The sequence below is a fragment of the Molothrus ater genome, chromosome 12 (genome assembly GCF_012460135.2).
Source record: "Molothrus ater isolate BHLD 08-10-18 breed brown headed cowbird chromosome 12, BPBGC_Mater_1.1, whole genome shotgun sequence".
NCBI lineage: Eukaryota > Metazoa > Chordata > Aves > Passeriformes > Icteridae > Molothrus > Molothrus ater.
Genome location: NC_050489.2, coordinates 7,694,290 through 7,710,818, shown reverse-complemented (window position 1 = coordinate 7,710,818; position 16,529 = coordinate 7,694,290). Strand labels below are relative to the sequence as shown.

Sequence of the window (16,529 nt, the reverse complement as noted above, 5' to 3'; positions counted from 1 at the left end):
CTCCATTGTCTTTTTTCCATTTTTGCTGTGGGGTTTTGTGGCTTATTTTTTTAGTTAAGGGTATAGTAACAAATTCTTGATTTCAGAATTTCTTTTTTCTTTATAAGAAACTGATCTTGAATCTGAAAGACCTCAGATGAGATTACAGTCTTATTAAAACATACTTTGCCTATTGGGCCTGGTTCTGTCCTTCCTGCTTGTTTGCTGTAGCATTTGATAAAACCAAATGAGAAACAGTTACTGCAGTTCCATGATGGTGTGTGAAGCTTTGGGATGAAATGCATAAAAGTCAGAAATACACATCTGTACAGTTAGTGGCTCTAAAGCTTACACTGAGGAGAGGCAGGCAATGACATGTCAGGCTTTGGAGTTGTTCCAGAAAGATCTTGTCTGTCAGGATATTTCTCCTGATGTCTTTGGCCCAACTGGATGGCTACTGGAAAGCCAGGCCAAGCTAGGAGAATTATTTCAAGGATAACCTTTCATCATAGGTTTTAATTTATGTGATGCTGGTTGGGGGGGATTAAGTGTTAGGAGTATCTCAGATTTTTTTTCTTTCAGATGATGGAGCAGAAGTAAAGGCCAACAAAATACACATGAGTGGCTTAAGAAGATACAGACCTCCTAAGGTTTTAAAGGAATGTGAATGTTTCCATAGCAACAGCAGAATTGCTGTCAGATCCAAGTGGAATCCTATATGCTGTTTCAGATTGTGGCAGGTGTTAGGACACCTCAGACTTCTTTAAATTCACCTGCAATAACTACAGTCTAATCTGGGAAATGTTTTGAAGTCCTTGGTACTGTTTAATGTAGGAACTCTAGATACTGTGATATTCTTAGAGATGACTAATTCTTCTTTAATTTTGCCAAGTATTCTGTATGATTTTTCATTTGTTTCCTGAGGCAAACACTATTATTCCAGTCCCTTCATCTGAGAGTTTCTTTGTGGGCTTGATGATTCTCATAACCTTTTTCTGTACAATAGGAAGGCTATAGCTTTATTCCTCCTGGAAATGGAGCAGGTCTGAAGAAGAACACAGCAGTGCATGCTGCAGCAAACCCCAGGTCTTCATGGTGTCATTCTCTAGGCTAGAGAGGGAGGTGACAGCATCGATTATCAGCTGCACTCAGTCAATGTCAGAAGTTTTTCCTCATTCCTGTGTAACAGTTTAAAGGGGGAATGGATTCAGCTGCTGTAGTTTTTATAAATGTCATATTCTGCAAGATCCTCTCATCATTTCTAAATTGTTTCTCTTTCTGAAAGCAGCTGGGGGCTATGGGCATTGAAAACATGACTTTTACTGCTTTGGTTACTTTCTTCTGTGATTCTGAACCAATGCTGTGGATTGTCACCTTCTGGGCTTTGAGCACCATAAGTTAATGGTGTAAAGCACAGTAATTTCCTCAGCTGTTAAGGGATTCAGGTGCCCCTTGCATGCACTGAGAGGCTAATGCATGCTGAAATCCTGAGTTATTTGCTGTGTGCAGCTGAAGCGCAGTGCACTGAGAGAGGGAGCCCCAGGGAAAGGACCTGGGGTACTGCTGGTGCTGGGGCAGCTCTTTCAGGCCACTCCTGATGCTCATCTTTGGCATTCCCAGGAAATGCATTGGCCAGGAAGGGGCTACTCATGTCCCAGCTTTGTGACTCTCAGCTGGCTCCCTGCCTGTGTTCTGTGGCCTGGAAGCAGCAGCTGGCTGGGGCTGGGTTTTGTGCTGCCTGGGTTTCTGGCCATAATTTAAAAATGGAAACATGTTAATCCCACAGGTTGGGCTCAAAGACCTGCTCACAGGCTTTTGAGCAAGAGAAGTGCCTTCCCTAATGCATGGCAAAGTGTGGACTTTGTAAGAAATGAGCCCTTGACAGTAACCGCAAGTAGCTTTACATTTTTCTCAAATCCCCACATCTTTTTCAAAACTAAAATGATGCTGTTTTCACAGAGCAGGAAAGCATTCTCCATTCTACTTCTTGAAAAAAAAATGTTTGAAGAGTTTGAATAGTAAAATTTTCAAGCACTTAAATATTTTTCCTACAAATCATATATATTTAGCCTACAAATCATTATTTGAAGGATCCAAAATATCTATATAAATATTTTAAGTGATGTTAGCAGTGATGCTATGCAGAAGAATTTAACAGAAAAGGAAGAAGTGAATCTGATTTCTCTGACTGAATTTTATGTGTTCATTTAAAAAATTAAAGACAAATTTTTTGTCTTTCTCATTTGAGCTGTGTAGGAGAAATCATATGATCAGAAAACTGGAAAAAATAGCTTCATATGTCCTCATTATACCCTCCTATTTCTATCTTAGAAATTAAAAAATTAGTTTTAGTCTTTTCCTAGAAACATAGTAACAGCAAATATGAAGCTTAAAGTAATTGTCTGGATTATCAAATACAAAATAAGCAGGAGATTTATATTGTTGACAAACATATTTTCATTTTTCTGCCTTTTGTACTTAACTATATGTCCTGAGGCACAGGAGCAATTAATTTTGCATTACATTACACAATAGTGGAGTTTGTAGTAGAAATCTACAGAAGGAGTTTCACTAAAAACATGGATTACTCTGAATTTAAACTGTCAGTAAGGCACAGCTGGTGCTGGGATGTGGTCTGGTTATGCATCAAACAAGGCTGATGTTCTGGGATGTTACAGAGCTGCTTTTGGGAAAAGCCCCACAGCTGCTGCAGTGCAGGGATGGATTTGCTCTGTGGTGTCAGTGGTGCTGATGCTTGGTGGCAATAGGTGGTGTTGTGCTCACCTGTTGTTTTGTATCTCATTGTAGACCTTAGGAATGTGAAATTGCATTCTATTAATCACTCTGAATAGAGTAAAAAGAGAAACAAATTTGTATTTGTACCTAAAAATTCATTTTTAATTTTGTCTCTTTAAGATAGTATTACCATACCTGGGAACATTTAGAAAGTATATGATGGATATAATTGGATTTTACTGCAATGACTGTGTGAATGATACCATGTAAAGTAAAAGCTATATTATATTTCATGGTTCTGATTTCAATCACCGTTTTTCAAAATTAGACTATTTTGCAATGACATTGTTTCATCTGTCTTCTGCATGACAAATAAGTGCTAAGAAATCCAACCCTCTGAAAAATTTCCCTCAGGGTGAGAGTATTGTCCTCATTTTCTGTTTCTTAGATTTTCTAAGCCTTCAGCAACTGCAAGTAACTAATTAGACACGTGCATGTCGTGGGTGTGGGGGTCCGGGTGTGTTTGATGTCAGGTGCAGTTTGCAGCAGCTGTTGCAGTCAGGGTTCAGCTCAGAGCCGTGGCACACGCTGGGTGTGTGCAGTGACAGGCAGGACTGGCCAGGCTCCTCAGCCATCTCTGGGCTGCACACAGCACCCACCTCAGTGCACTGCTGCAGGCATCGGGGGGCTGCTCCCATCTGCCTGGGGTGGTTTGTACTCCCAAGGGAGCAGTCCAGTGTCACACACAGTTACCATGTGGCAGGAATGTTGCTGACCACTGGACTGTGCAGCAGGGGAGTCTTTCCATGGCAGGATATGATACTGTCATGATCTCATTCTGCTTCCTGAAGCAGCTGAATTGAGGCTTGGGTGAGAGAGATGTAAGATCTGTTAAGTGCTTTTGATGTTGGTGATAGTGATCCTTTAAGATGGCACCCCTCTGTCCTTTTGAAGGCATTGTCAGTTAGTTAATGTATAAAATTACTCCTGACTTTTAGAATGACACTGATGTTTTTTTCTGTAGCATTGAAATGTTAACCCTGGCACTTCAGCTTCATACTAACTTGCAAAATTACCTTGATTTTAATTAAGATAAATTTTTATTTAGCACCTCGGTAGTACTTTGGAAAGTAAGTGCAGATGCATTCTATTTCCTGTCCTGGAGAAATTATACTTTGCATTTCTTTTGTAGTTTCAGTTTGATACTTTAATCTTAATTTCTTATCAAACAGTTCAGTGTCTGATGCTTCTGGGGATATAAGAGAGGAATTGAAGCTCTTGAACTTCTAAATATCCATGAATAATAAAATTGTTCAAGCTGAAACGAACCTTAGGAGATCCAGCCTTCTGCTTTAAGCAGGAGCAAACTGAATTCAGACCATGTTGTTTAAAGCTTTGCCCAGACAGATTTTGAAAACCCCTAAGGACAAAGATCCTGCAACTTCTCAGAGCCTCGTTTGCTGTTTAATTAGGTTGTTTATCTCTAGTCAGAACCTCCCTCGTGTCAGTCTGACCATTTTCTCTGGCTCTTCTGCCATGTATCACAGCAGAGAGCCTGGCTCCTTCTCCTCAGCTTTAGTGATGCCTATTGCATTGCCTGCAATTCCAGGGAAAAAAAAGAGACTCAAGATCTCATGGCCCTGATGGTTTGGTCTTACCTACATTTAAAGATTAGTAGAAATTCCAGGCTAGCCTGAATTTCAGTTAAGGTGTTCCTGAATATTTCCATATTCTGGTTGTATTCTTACAACCTGAACTATATTTTCCTGTTCTAGAATAACTGAGTGCATAAAAAATACTTCAAATTATTTTTTTTCTTTTGGTGACAGAGTTAGGAAATAATCCTTACTTGTAAATGGTTAAGAATCCTGATGCAGTGGTGTCAGCTGTTGGAAATAGAACTATTGTTTAAATAAACAAAATTAATTTCTTTACTTAGTTGTTCTTTTTTGTTTTGTTTTGTTTTGTTTTATTTTACAGTGGATTCCAGTTTTGCAAGACTTCAGAAATAAAGACACAGTCTGGGGCTTTGTACCATATCAAAATGACAAATCTTCAGCAGAAATTTCATTTCCAATTACACTTCACATTGGAGATTACAATATGGATGGCTACCCTGATGCACTTGCTATATTGAAGAACACTTCTGGAAGGTAATGCAAACCTAGAAATAAAGCTATCAGATTCATCGTCAATCATCAGTCATAGAAATTGCTAACTTTAGTGCATCTCATTCATTTTATCAAGTGAACAAGACTTTTGATCTCTGCTAAGTGTTTTCTGTTGAACCCAAGAGTGTATTTACAAGCTACATTCAGAATGCATCCTTGTATAGGCTCAAACTGGGACTCTGGCTGGGGAATTCCATCAGGGACTGGAGTATGAGGCAGCATCTGAGGCACTCCTCCCAGAGCTCAGGGGCTGATTCTCTCCCTTTCCTTTCCCACACCATCTGTAAATTCCTGATTTCAGCTGTCAGTGCTCACTAGTAGCACCAGGCTGTGTGAGCTGGGGAACCTGTTCGGTGCTGTCTCAAGGAGTGAGCACTGACTGGTGACTGCTGGAAAATGCAGTCAGTAGTGCTTTGCCCTTTTTGAGAACCAGGAATGTACCAGTGATTTTTACATTGTCCAAGAGAACTGAAAATAAATAACACACACACCCAAGCCCCTCAAAAAAGAAACTTCTAACCCTTCTCATTAATTTTTTCAGTGTAATCTCATCCTCTGTTTTTTTTTAATTTTTTCTTCATTGCTTGCTTTCCCACTACTTTTTACTGCTACCATCTGGTGCTAGGTGGGAGAGGGCATGTGGGGATGCTCTCAGGGAGCCTGTTGTACACAGAGGGGTCAGTGATCCGTGGAAGAGCTGACCTGAGTAGGTGCATTCCGAGCTGCTGAGCACGTGCTGCCGGTGATGGGAGCAGAGCAGCCCGTGGGCAGCTCCCACCTGGCACCTGGGCATGCTGCTGCTGCCATGTCCTTATCTTTACCTTCAAGTGCAGCAGCATGTTTGCATGTGAACATGCTTCTGTTTGACAATAGGGATGATGAATAGACTTGTTTACTTGGGAGAAAAGCTGAGAGCCCCAGAGACCAGGCTGCCAGGGAAGCTCAGCAGAGGCAGGATGTGTGCACGTGAGTGCAGTCTGTCTGTGCTGCACAGCTGACTGCCAGCCTCTGCAGGGATGGAACTTCATTTGTGCTGTTCCCTTTTGCTTCATGCCATCACTTGTAAAAGGTACTTTAACCCTTGCTTTGTGGGGTCTTAATGTCTTCCTTTGTTCCCTTTTCCTTCACATCATCACTTGTAAAAGGTACTTTAACCCGTGCTTTGTGGAGTCTTAATGTCTTCCTTGCTCGACAAATACTTGCACTAATGCATTACAAAGCAGAGTAAGTCTCTCATAGGTGTATTTGTTATCTTCCTCTACATGGTATTTTGAATGATCTTGGGTACAGGTTCATAGTTTGAATGTATACTCAATATGGAAAACAAGTGAGGACCTCACTTTGATGCATCTGATAGTTAGAGGATTTGGTGCTGAAGTCCAAGAAGTCAATTCAGGTCTTCTAGTGGTTGTCTAAACATGAGTTAACTCACTGACATTTTTGTGTTAGAACTCTTCAGATAGTGACACACCTAAAATTGACCCAGTTTGAGGAGTAGCGTGCCTGTGTTCAGCCTACATGATGTGATTCATGACAAGGCTGTGAGCAGCTGAGCTCTGTCTGTACCTCTGAGCCTTAAAATAACAGCAGAGCAGCTGTTTCTATTCAGACACGGCAGACGAGAAGGAGGTGATGCTGGTAGGACCCAGAGCTTGCCAGGCAAAGTTAAAGCGCTCAGGCTCTGAATGTCAGGTGTTTCACTGCAGACTTTCCTCAGCTGGGACTTTGCATCTTCTATTCAGCAGTCATTGAACAAGACTGCAGACAGTCCAGAGAGCAAGCTAGAACCAGCCTTCCCTTTGCCAAAGTAACACAGTGACGTGGGAACTGTAAAGTTGCTGTCTTTGCTTTTGCCTAAGCCTCAGAAATCTTGTGTTTTGGTACACAGCATGTGTATCCTGATAGCTGGATGGGCTGCATGAAGGTGTATGGAGTTCAAAAATGTACCTGAAGCTGTTTTAAGTCTTAGGAGCCTCTGTCCTCTGGCTGGAGTATAATTACAGCAATCTAATGTCGTGTAAAATCATTAAACAGTTTGTAAATAGTTACTCCTGTAGAAGCCCAGAAGTCACCTATGTCTTGTTGCAATGAACTACTGTGATACACTTTTATTCTCCTTGCTTCTGAATTTGTTTGCTTATTCAGTTGAGTGCATTCAAAATTATTTTTAAACTTGACATCAAAGTTGAGTGACACAATAAGGCATAAGGACTGAAAGCACTGGCAGATGATGTGACAAGCTATTAAAAAGGAGATTCAGAAAACTGAGGAATTTTGGCAAAAACAGAGTAAAGTAACCTAAAATCAAGAAATACATTGCATGTTAACGTTGTATCTATCCAGTATTTGTAGAGAAGTAATGGAAGCATGCTTTTGTAGATTGAGATGGGAGCAAAAGTCACTTTTTTTTACTCTCACTATGAAATGACATATTCAATAATAATTCATTGGTTCTGAGAGACTTAAGCAAATACTTTCTTTTAAAATGTATAACTGGGTCACTGATTGGAGAGTATTAAAACAGTGTGGGAATTAAATTAAAAACTGTCCTTAAATTAGAGCAAATTAAAATGAAAACCTTATTTAATCAATTTTAAACACTTCTGGATCAAGCTGTTTATTTCTTTCTCTGAAGCCTTTCATGCTACATCTACAGATCTAATTTCAGTGATTGATTACTGTGATTAAATGATAAAAGCATTTTTGTAAACTCTTGACCTCAATCTGTGCTATCGTTTAGGAAGCCTGGTTTCTACTTGCTGTCTGTAACGTAAAGAAATTAAAGCAGGCAGAAACAATTTTGTTCATCTGAAGGCATACCAACACATGATAATAATGGAAGAAAAGGATTAAAATCAATTATATGCCTCCATCACAATTCAGGAAAGTACTTTCAGATCAAATCCTTACAAATCCCTACAAAAGACTGAAATAAAGATACCACAGTTGGGCATAATGTTGGTTTAGTGTCCTGCCCAGTGAACAAGTCAAGAAAATTATCAATAGCTTCAACTATTGCCACAGCTGTTTTAAGACTCTGCTGTTTCATCTCCTGCCATAATCCTTTGATTTGGAATTACACTGTGTAATATTCTGACAGTGTGGAGACATTTCTTTACCAGAAACAGCAAAAAGGAGTCTCCCTTGTGGTTGCAGGTACTGTGGGGGGTTGAACCTTTTGAGCCTTTATTAAGACTCAATAAATTCCATCAGGTACTCAATAAATTCCAACAGGTAAAGGTGCTAAATGCACTGTAGATCTTTACATATTTATCTGTTCAGTCTGAATTCTTGTAACTTGTGACTTGAGTCAAAACCTGCACATTAGAATTCAAGTCCACAGGTTTTTCTTCAGGCTAGATATATACATGAATTCTGTATTAGAAATTGTGTGTGTATATAGAATAATAATAGGTGAAGGGATTTTATCAGTAGTTAGTAATTGGTTCAGCTGTACCTCCTGTCTTACCTAAATGAATTCATTTTTTCACACGCTGATTTTAAATTGGCTCTGGTAACATTGGAATTGTAAGTACTGCATGTGAGTTTATAAGCATCTATCTCCCATCTAATTAGATGAAAGGAATTTTGTTTAACAATTGTTTCCAATTAGACACTAGTAATTGGCATCTGGCATTGCAAATATGTAATCTAAGTCTTTCAAATCCATTTTTATTCAAAGGGAATGTTTTTCACTGGCCAAGTTGACAATACTTTATCTCTGATACAGTTGATAACAGTAAAGACTGAAACTTGGAGACAAAAAACAGCTGGATATGGAAAGTTGAATAAAAAACTTCTAAGTACGATAGACTTCTAGAAAGTTTTCTAGGTGTTCATGCTCAGTTTTAAATTAATGTGTATATATATATTAATCCTTTATATGGAAGGACTCTTATTCGACCAAATTATCTCTTCCTAAATCATTATTAGTTGTCACTTGTCAGAAGGAAGGTTGGATAGAGGACTTCTTTTAAATGAAGGATTGATGAGCACCTTGTAATTGAGCAAATCTAAAAACCAGAGGCAAATTCAATTATTCTGAACGTCTGGAGTAAGATAGTGATGATTTAGATGTCCCTGGTATTACTTTAAATGAACTACCCTAAAACTGACAGCATGAGAGATGTATGAAATTAGCAGTAAATATTTAATTCTAATTGCAAAGGAATATGTTAAAATAAAACTAAAATAAGACTTCATTCTTTCTTTGGTGTTAAGCCTTATTAAATCTCCCTTTCCTGCATAGATGACTTTGGTCAGAAGGTACCAAATTGGGATATAATGTCCTTTGGAATAAAGCTGTACACCATTTATCTGCAGCTGTGTATTGGTGTGTATAGCTCAGAATCTGAAGTGCTGCAAATGGCACGTTAAGGGCAATAGGCTGGTCTTAGTTCAGAGTTCTTGTGCTCTCTCTTGTAGCATTGAAGCTGAGTTGTTTGGTATTGACTGTTACACTTTGTAGAGCACTTTAGCATTGATTTTTTAGGTTTTACCATTACAGTAGTGTCTGTCTTTATAGGCTTTCAAGGACATTGCTTTGTCATTTTAAGGATGCAGATGATTATCTTTGTTACAGGGAGATTCTTTCTGATGGGAACTCTTCAAAATTTTGTTCAAAATAATAGGAAGGTCATAAGCTTGCACTTATTTATTATAGTATGTATCAGAAATGAAACATAGCAGTAGATACTTTGATTCTAGGGCTCCTTGTGTATCACAGGCCTAAATCATAGAAGAATTCAACTGGCAGCTGACAGGGCAAATCCAGATGTCTCCCAGGAACAACCTGAGCAGCTGAGGAGGCAGAGAACAGCAGGTTCTTTCCCCCCTGCAGAAAATCAGGGCTTGCAACTCCTGTTGCTGCAGCGTGGCCTGCACAGCAGCATTTCCTTCTCCCAGGCTGAGATGCAGCACACGGGACAGGAGATGCTACATCTATGAATGAATTCACTTCCTCTACAAGAGAGCTCTCCCACAGTGCATTTCTTGGGTCTTCAGCATCTGTTTAGGGTTTGAGATTGCTTTTTTCTTCCTGCTGTTTGTCTTCTGTTTCTCTTGTAGATACAGAAGGGTGAAGGAAAGTGGCATTTCCATACTCAGTGCCACTTTGCTTAATGTTTTCCTTTTTTCTCAGTTGTAAGGAAAGAAAATAAGAAAGTTTCCTGTAGTAAATAAACTACTTGTGTCTATCCATTCAAAGGCTTCTAGCTTAGACTTGAGTAGTGTGCAGTGTATAATGCAAATGTCGTTCATTATTAATTATCATCTAAGTAATTTCTGACAATTTAAAGAAATCTGAATGAGTCTCTGAGTCTTAAAATGAGTCTTTGTAAAAGTTTGTCCAGATTTTAAAAAGCTATGTTGAGATAATGAAAAAGAGAAATTGAAACAAACTGCTTAGCTCAGCTTGTCACCTTACCTTGGAGTTGGCTCTTCTGATATGGTACTTAGGTAATACATGAAATGAATGTGAGCACTTAAGAATTTCAAGTTGTGATTATGAGTTCTCAGATACAGATAATGCAGCACCTTAAATATTGCAGATGACCTCATTTCCCTTTGGCCATGGTTAATTCAGTGATTTGCCTGAGGAGAAGTGCCTGTGTGTGCCTGTGCATCCTGGATGCTGCTGAGGCACAGGAGCCACCTCGCTGTCCCCACAGAGCCAGCAGCGTGTGCAGGGTCACACTGAGGACATGGCTCTGGTGCTGCCCTGGGCTCTGACAGCTGAGCTGCCTTTACAGAACACTGCTCTGGCTCCTGGCTCTGCCCCCACAAGGAGAGGAGGAAACTTCATCTGTTTCCATTGCTGAGGCAATGAAGGATTTTAGCAGGCTCCCAGGATACAACCTGCCTGAGGAGTTGGAGGCTGGTAAAGTGTGAGATTTTCCCAGTTCCAGAAGCACTGATACATTATCAGGGAGGGTGGGAACCTTGTGTCTCCCACTGAGCCAGAGGCACCTATTGGATACTCTTTAGAGGGGAGATTTTTCTACGCTAGCCCTGGCACTCTGCTTGGTTTCTACATTTCTTGTTTAGTTTTGCACCTGTCTTTGTGTTACATGTCAGCAAGTGCCTAACTTGCTTTGTATTGCCCTATTTTTACTGCACTTTAGCAGGGTGGGTTTTGTGTTTTGTATTTTGCATGAAACAGTGGAAAACATACAAATAGAGGTTTGGTTTAATCTCAAATTTGCTTAAAACATACACTGTGTAAGAAAAAGTATTAATGGAGCTGGGATGGGAAGAAGCTGTCATGCAGTAATGAAAAAAGCATGGACATGTTTTAAATAGTGTTTAAGCTGACAGACTGTGGAAGGGATTAAGAAAAACGGCAGATAAGTTCATTTGTAGTTTTTTCAGAATAAAGTAAGGATAAGTTCAGTCCTTTGACTGAATGGTTAAGTTACTCCTGTTGGTTTGGATCCATTTATTTCATGTTTTCATTGTTATAAGTCAAGCATGACAATGATTGTGGTTCTGTCTGCAAACTCATGGATTTTTCAAGTACCCAGTAGCTGCTAGCTGAGCTTATATTACATCTAACTCCAGAGCACTTAAACTATTTAATGACAATATTTTTAAATTTCTGTAATTTAGACTTCTCTCAAGTTGGTTTATGTATTATATATGTATGTTTTACAGCAATCAACAAGCATTCTTACTAGAAAATGTCCCATGCAACAACGTGAGCTGCAAGAGCGTGCGGCGCATGTTCAGGGTGTTCTGGGAGCTCTCAGATCTCAATCAGATCAAGGATGCTGTGGTTGCCACCTTCTTTGACATCTATGAGGATGTAAGTGCAGCTCCTTACCCAGCCAACAGCCTCTGGGTGTGGCTGTGCCCATCCCTGAGCCTTGCACAGGCCTTGCCTGGGCAGCCTTGGATTGTCCTGCTGAGCTGTGGATGGCCCTCTCCATCCCAAATTGATTTGCATTATATTCGTAATGTTTGAAAGATATTAAAATAAATAGCAAAGGGGTAAACTTTGCTGCTCAGCATTTTTCCCAAGCATAAATAAGCATTCTAATGTAAACTTGGTTTTTTTTTCCTCTAGGGAATCTTGGATATCATTGTGCTAAGCAAAGGCTATTCCAACAAGGACTTTGCTATCCATACATTGAAAAATAACTTTGAAGCAGATGCCTATTTTGTTAAAGTTATTGGTAAGTTATCAATGCATAATAAAGTCAAAATGGGATATTGGAAAGGATGTGAATATTTGAGTCTTTGCATATGAAGACCTTATGGTAATGTTCTGTACCTGTGCCATAGCAAGGCTGCTTTGCTGGAGTTCATGTGTGTGTGTCATGTGGGGTGATGCAGAATTGCCTTCCAAAGGGGCTGGTTTCATTTCAGGGACTCCTGCATGGTGTGTTCTGCTTACACTGCATGATCTGTTCTGAGGGTCACTTTGCATCCCTGTGGGAGTCAATTCTGTGCTTCCAGCCCAAATCCACATGGCACAAACCACACCTTACCCTGAGAGCACAGAGTGGCCATGAACATGGCCAGGGTGTGTGAATTAATGAGAGCTGCTTTAAAAGGCTTGAGTTAAATTACAGTGTTCATAATTAGATTTTTAAACTGCATGCCCTTCTGTGTTCTTCAGCTGCAAAGGCATTGAGCTTTGAGATAATTTCTTGCCTGTCTTGCTTGATTTTTTGAGAATGAGTGAAAAATGAGGCTGTATGGGAGCCTATGGAGACGAAGCTCACTAGCAACAACTAGAGGTTCACCTTCAAAAATTGTATTTGCCTTCATGTTATTTAAATGCATCCAGTCCTCTAAAGCACACATTCTGCACACCAGAAGAGAACAGAACTGCAGTTACTGCTGGGGGCTGATGCTATTATTACTTTGTCCACAGCCTGAGCTCTGTTCTCATCGTGATAGTGTTTAATCATTTATCATGTTGGTGGAAGCCTTCTTTGAAATAATACCATGTATCTGTAGTGTAATTCACAAAAGCATGCAGAAAATCCTTTGGGAAAATCTTACACTTCACAAAGCCATACCAGAACTACAATTGTGTGATATTTTAATGGAGAAGGGAGTAATTTGCAATATGCTTTTTTTTTATTCACTCTGTGTAAATCTGTCTTAAAAACTGGGGCAAGCCTTTTTTTAGCACCCTTTTAGGGTGTGAGTATTTTTGCATAGAAACCCCAGGAAATAGGAATTAATGAGGGTCTAAAAATATTTTTACTGTGATACTGGGGAAAGTATTTCTAACAAAATGTGCTTTGTGTGATTTAGTGTATCAATAAATGCATTGTGTTCACTTATTTGGCATATGGACAATGAGAACAGCTTTGCTCATTATAACTGATGTCAAATATACTTGGCCAGGTAATTTGTTCTAGGGGTGAAACTGAACAGCAGATTTCAGTGTGCCCTTTTGCATCAAAATGGGAAGAGTTGGATCCACTTGCCTCCTCACCTATGTGTAATAGATAAAATTAAAGCTGTAGTGTTAAAAGTCTATCTGTAGGTGCATATAGTCTTCAAATTCTGCTTTGCCACACACATTTGTCTTGACTATTCAGATATTGGGGGGTTTGAACTGCATAAAATATTACATCTTACTGTATATAGAAATTTCAACATTTTGGAATCACAAGCATAGAATGGTAATTTAGGAGTCTTGACAATTGTTAATATTCACACCCAAATTATTAGAAAACTTCCTTGACTAGAGCAGTGCCATTTCTGACACACACAGGGAGTGACTTCTAATCAGACTGTGAACATCTTACATGCACCCTTCAGTATTTTCCTGATCCTAAACATTTTGTACCCTTAGCTCAATGGACCCTTAAAGAAGACAGAAAATCTTTAAGAAACTCCTGATGGTTAGGATGATCTGCCCTCAAATCTGGTGCAAATCTTCATTTTCTGTCTGCCATGCTTGCTTTGTGATACCATAATTCATGGAGCAGTAAGGTTTTTCCCTGGCTCAGTACCTGGTGTGCATCCTCCTCCCTGCCCATGGCCATTACTGGCCTGCTGCTCAACCAAACTGTTGTCATTACAAGTCCAAATTTTGCATCAGAATGGACCTTAGATTATTGTATGTGTGTGGGTTTTGTTGTTTTCTTCTAATACTCAGTGTGACAGGATGTCCTGGCTTACAGAACAGATGGCTTACACTGTCCCTCATTTAGGTTTTTAACAGAGATTTCTGAATGTAACTGATTTTTCAAACTAGTAAGTTTGAAACAATTAATTGGAACAAGTGTCACAGGCTTTAGATATTAATTAGCATTATATACACCTGCTTATAATACTTTTGAATTAATAGACTAAATTGGCAGTGGGATTTTGCTTGTTACAGCTTTTGTGAATTGCTTCAAACCAAGTTCTAAAATGATGCTTTGTATAGAAGGAAAAGCCTTTATCTTTTATCAGTTAAAACAGTAAAGCTGAATCTCTACCAGTATTTTAAATGGTTAGAAATGAAGAATAACGAATAAAATGTATAGTTCACTGTTTTAAAAATGTTTTAGTTTGGAATTTTCTAACAGGAAATCTGTCCTTTTGAAGCTGGTTAACCAGTGAGGTGGGGTAAAAGAGTGATGAATTTCTGCCAAGTAAGCTTCCAACTGATTACATCACCATAAATCACAAAGATATTTATTTTCTTTGTGTTTTAATGGCTACCTGACACTATCACTAGACTTTGCCAGATTCCAGAGATGGTGCTTCTAAGATGGTTTGTGAACATAAACACAGCATGCTCACTTTTTGTTCTTGCAGTTCTCAGCGGCCTCTGTTCTAATGACTGTCCTCGGAAAATAACAGTAAGTGTAACCATGGCCTTGTTTGTATTTAGCCTCAAATAAGCTGAAGTCCAATTATACCAAAAACTCTCAGCATATTAAAAGAGCTATTGACTGGAATAATGTGTAATCCACGTCATGACTGGCCAACTTCTGCTTCTGTGAGACCCATAACTCTGGGCAGCTGCTGCTCAGAGCTGCAGTCAGTTGATTGTTGTTGTGCAGGAGCTTTGTTACCCACACTGGGGGCTGGGATGTACCAGAGACAGGAGGAGCTTGGGTGCCCAAACTGGGAATTGTGCCAAGTCTTGGTGGGCACTTAGAAAGTCCAGGCAAAACGGACAGTGGGGTAGGTGCAGCCACTTCTGGGCCCAACTCCAGCAGTGGCACAGCCAAGCAAAAGTGCACTGGGCTCTGATGATTCTGCAGACAGCCATACACATGTGGTGTTTTCTGTTTAGATTATTTTGTCTCCAAAGATCTGCAACTCACCCACCAAACTGCCAATTAGCAAATAGTTTAGCAATGTTCACAGTGAAAGTTGGCCTGAAAGAGGAGCTTAGAGTAATCAGAGGTAGCAGAAGCACTTTAGCTCTGCAAAAGTTTCACATTTAATTTTGACTTGAAAATAGAAAAACTGCTTCAAATGGGGCTAACCTTTGCTTCAAGCCTATTTTGAGACATGGGGTTTAATTTCTGTTGTAAAATAATGAGGTTTGATAGTATCATTAACTTAATTACAAAAATCGAGGGTTTAAAAAGCAAATCTTCACAGCAGATGTTGGTGGAAATTTCATTATTGAGATCACTGAAACACTATTGCTCCCATAGTAATAGGAGTTCTCTGACAAAGTAACATAAGGTACATTTTGCCAGAGTACTGCTGTGTGGCACCAAAAAAAATTTAAATTTCACCTTATTCACTTATCTTTCATAGATCTGCATAGGTATCCCCTTTGTGGTCTCCTTAGTTTTCATTCTAATCATTTATTATTGTAGGCTTTGATCTCATCTGTCACCATTATCACTTACTCTCATGGTTTAAACTTACTACTTCTTGAGGCATGGTGTGAAACATGTCATCATCTCTTTTAATGTTCCTTCTGTAACTTACTTGAAAGTAAGTTGGATTTGATGTCCTAATATCAGCTCGAATTCAGCACTAGGAAAAAAAAAACAAAAAGAAAAATTCCTTTAAAATCTGTTCTTGCAGTTGTCTCTCATCCTCTCCCTTCCCACCCATTCTTACTTAGGTGGATTTCTTATGGTTCATCACTCAGAAATGCACAAATTCCTTGGGTGTTTGTTTTTTTTTAATTTTCCTGATGACTGTACTTTGAAGTTTAAGTACATTTTCTTTGTCAAGAAAATTTGCTTAAAATAGATACCAATACTTGACAAGTAACTGTTCAATCACTTTCATTAATTAAATGAAACACTGCTAAATAATTATAAAAAAGATTAAATTTGTGTTGTATTTTTCAATTCAGAAATACCTTCAAGATAGTGCATTCTCTTGGTATCAAATGTTCTGCTTTTTCAGAACATGCAGTTATTTCTTTAAATTTTTAGGGGGTTTTACTTTACTTATAGCTTCCAAGGAAACATGACTGAATAGTACAGCCTTCTTCATGAGAAACTAAACATTACTTAGCCAACTGATTACTGTGATTTTGAAAATTGATTTCCACATAATGCTATGACCAAAACAGTTGCAAGATTTTGAAGTTAAAATATAAAAAATAAATTCGTAATATAATAAAATAAATTCCTAATGTAAAAATGTTTTTCTTCAGTTTTCTGTTTAATTACTATAGCTTTTTCTGTTCCTAAAATGTTGCCTGCCTTTTTCTTT

The 16,529-nt window shown here is 38.9% G+C and overlaps 1 protein-coding gene across 1 annotated transcript in view; it reads left to right on the top strand.

The window, feature by feature from the left end:
• ITFG1 (integrin alpha FG-GAP repeat containing 1) overlaps positions 1-16,529 on the top strand; it is a 72,135-nt gene that overhangs the window by 38,452 nt on the left and 17,154 nt on the right. The window contains exons 10-13 of the mRNA XM_036390116.2: positions 4,696-4,868; positions 11,538-11,688; positions 11,950-12,058; positions 14,652-14,695. Coding sequence (XP_036246009.1) covers positions 4,696-4,868; positions 11,538-11,688; positions 11,950-12,058; positions 14,652-14,695 — 477 coding nt within the window. The remainder of the gene's footprint in view (positions 1-4,695; positions 4,869-11,537; positions 11,689-11,949; positions 12,059-14,651; positions 14,696-16,529) is intronic.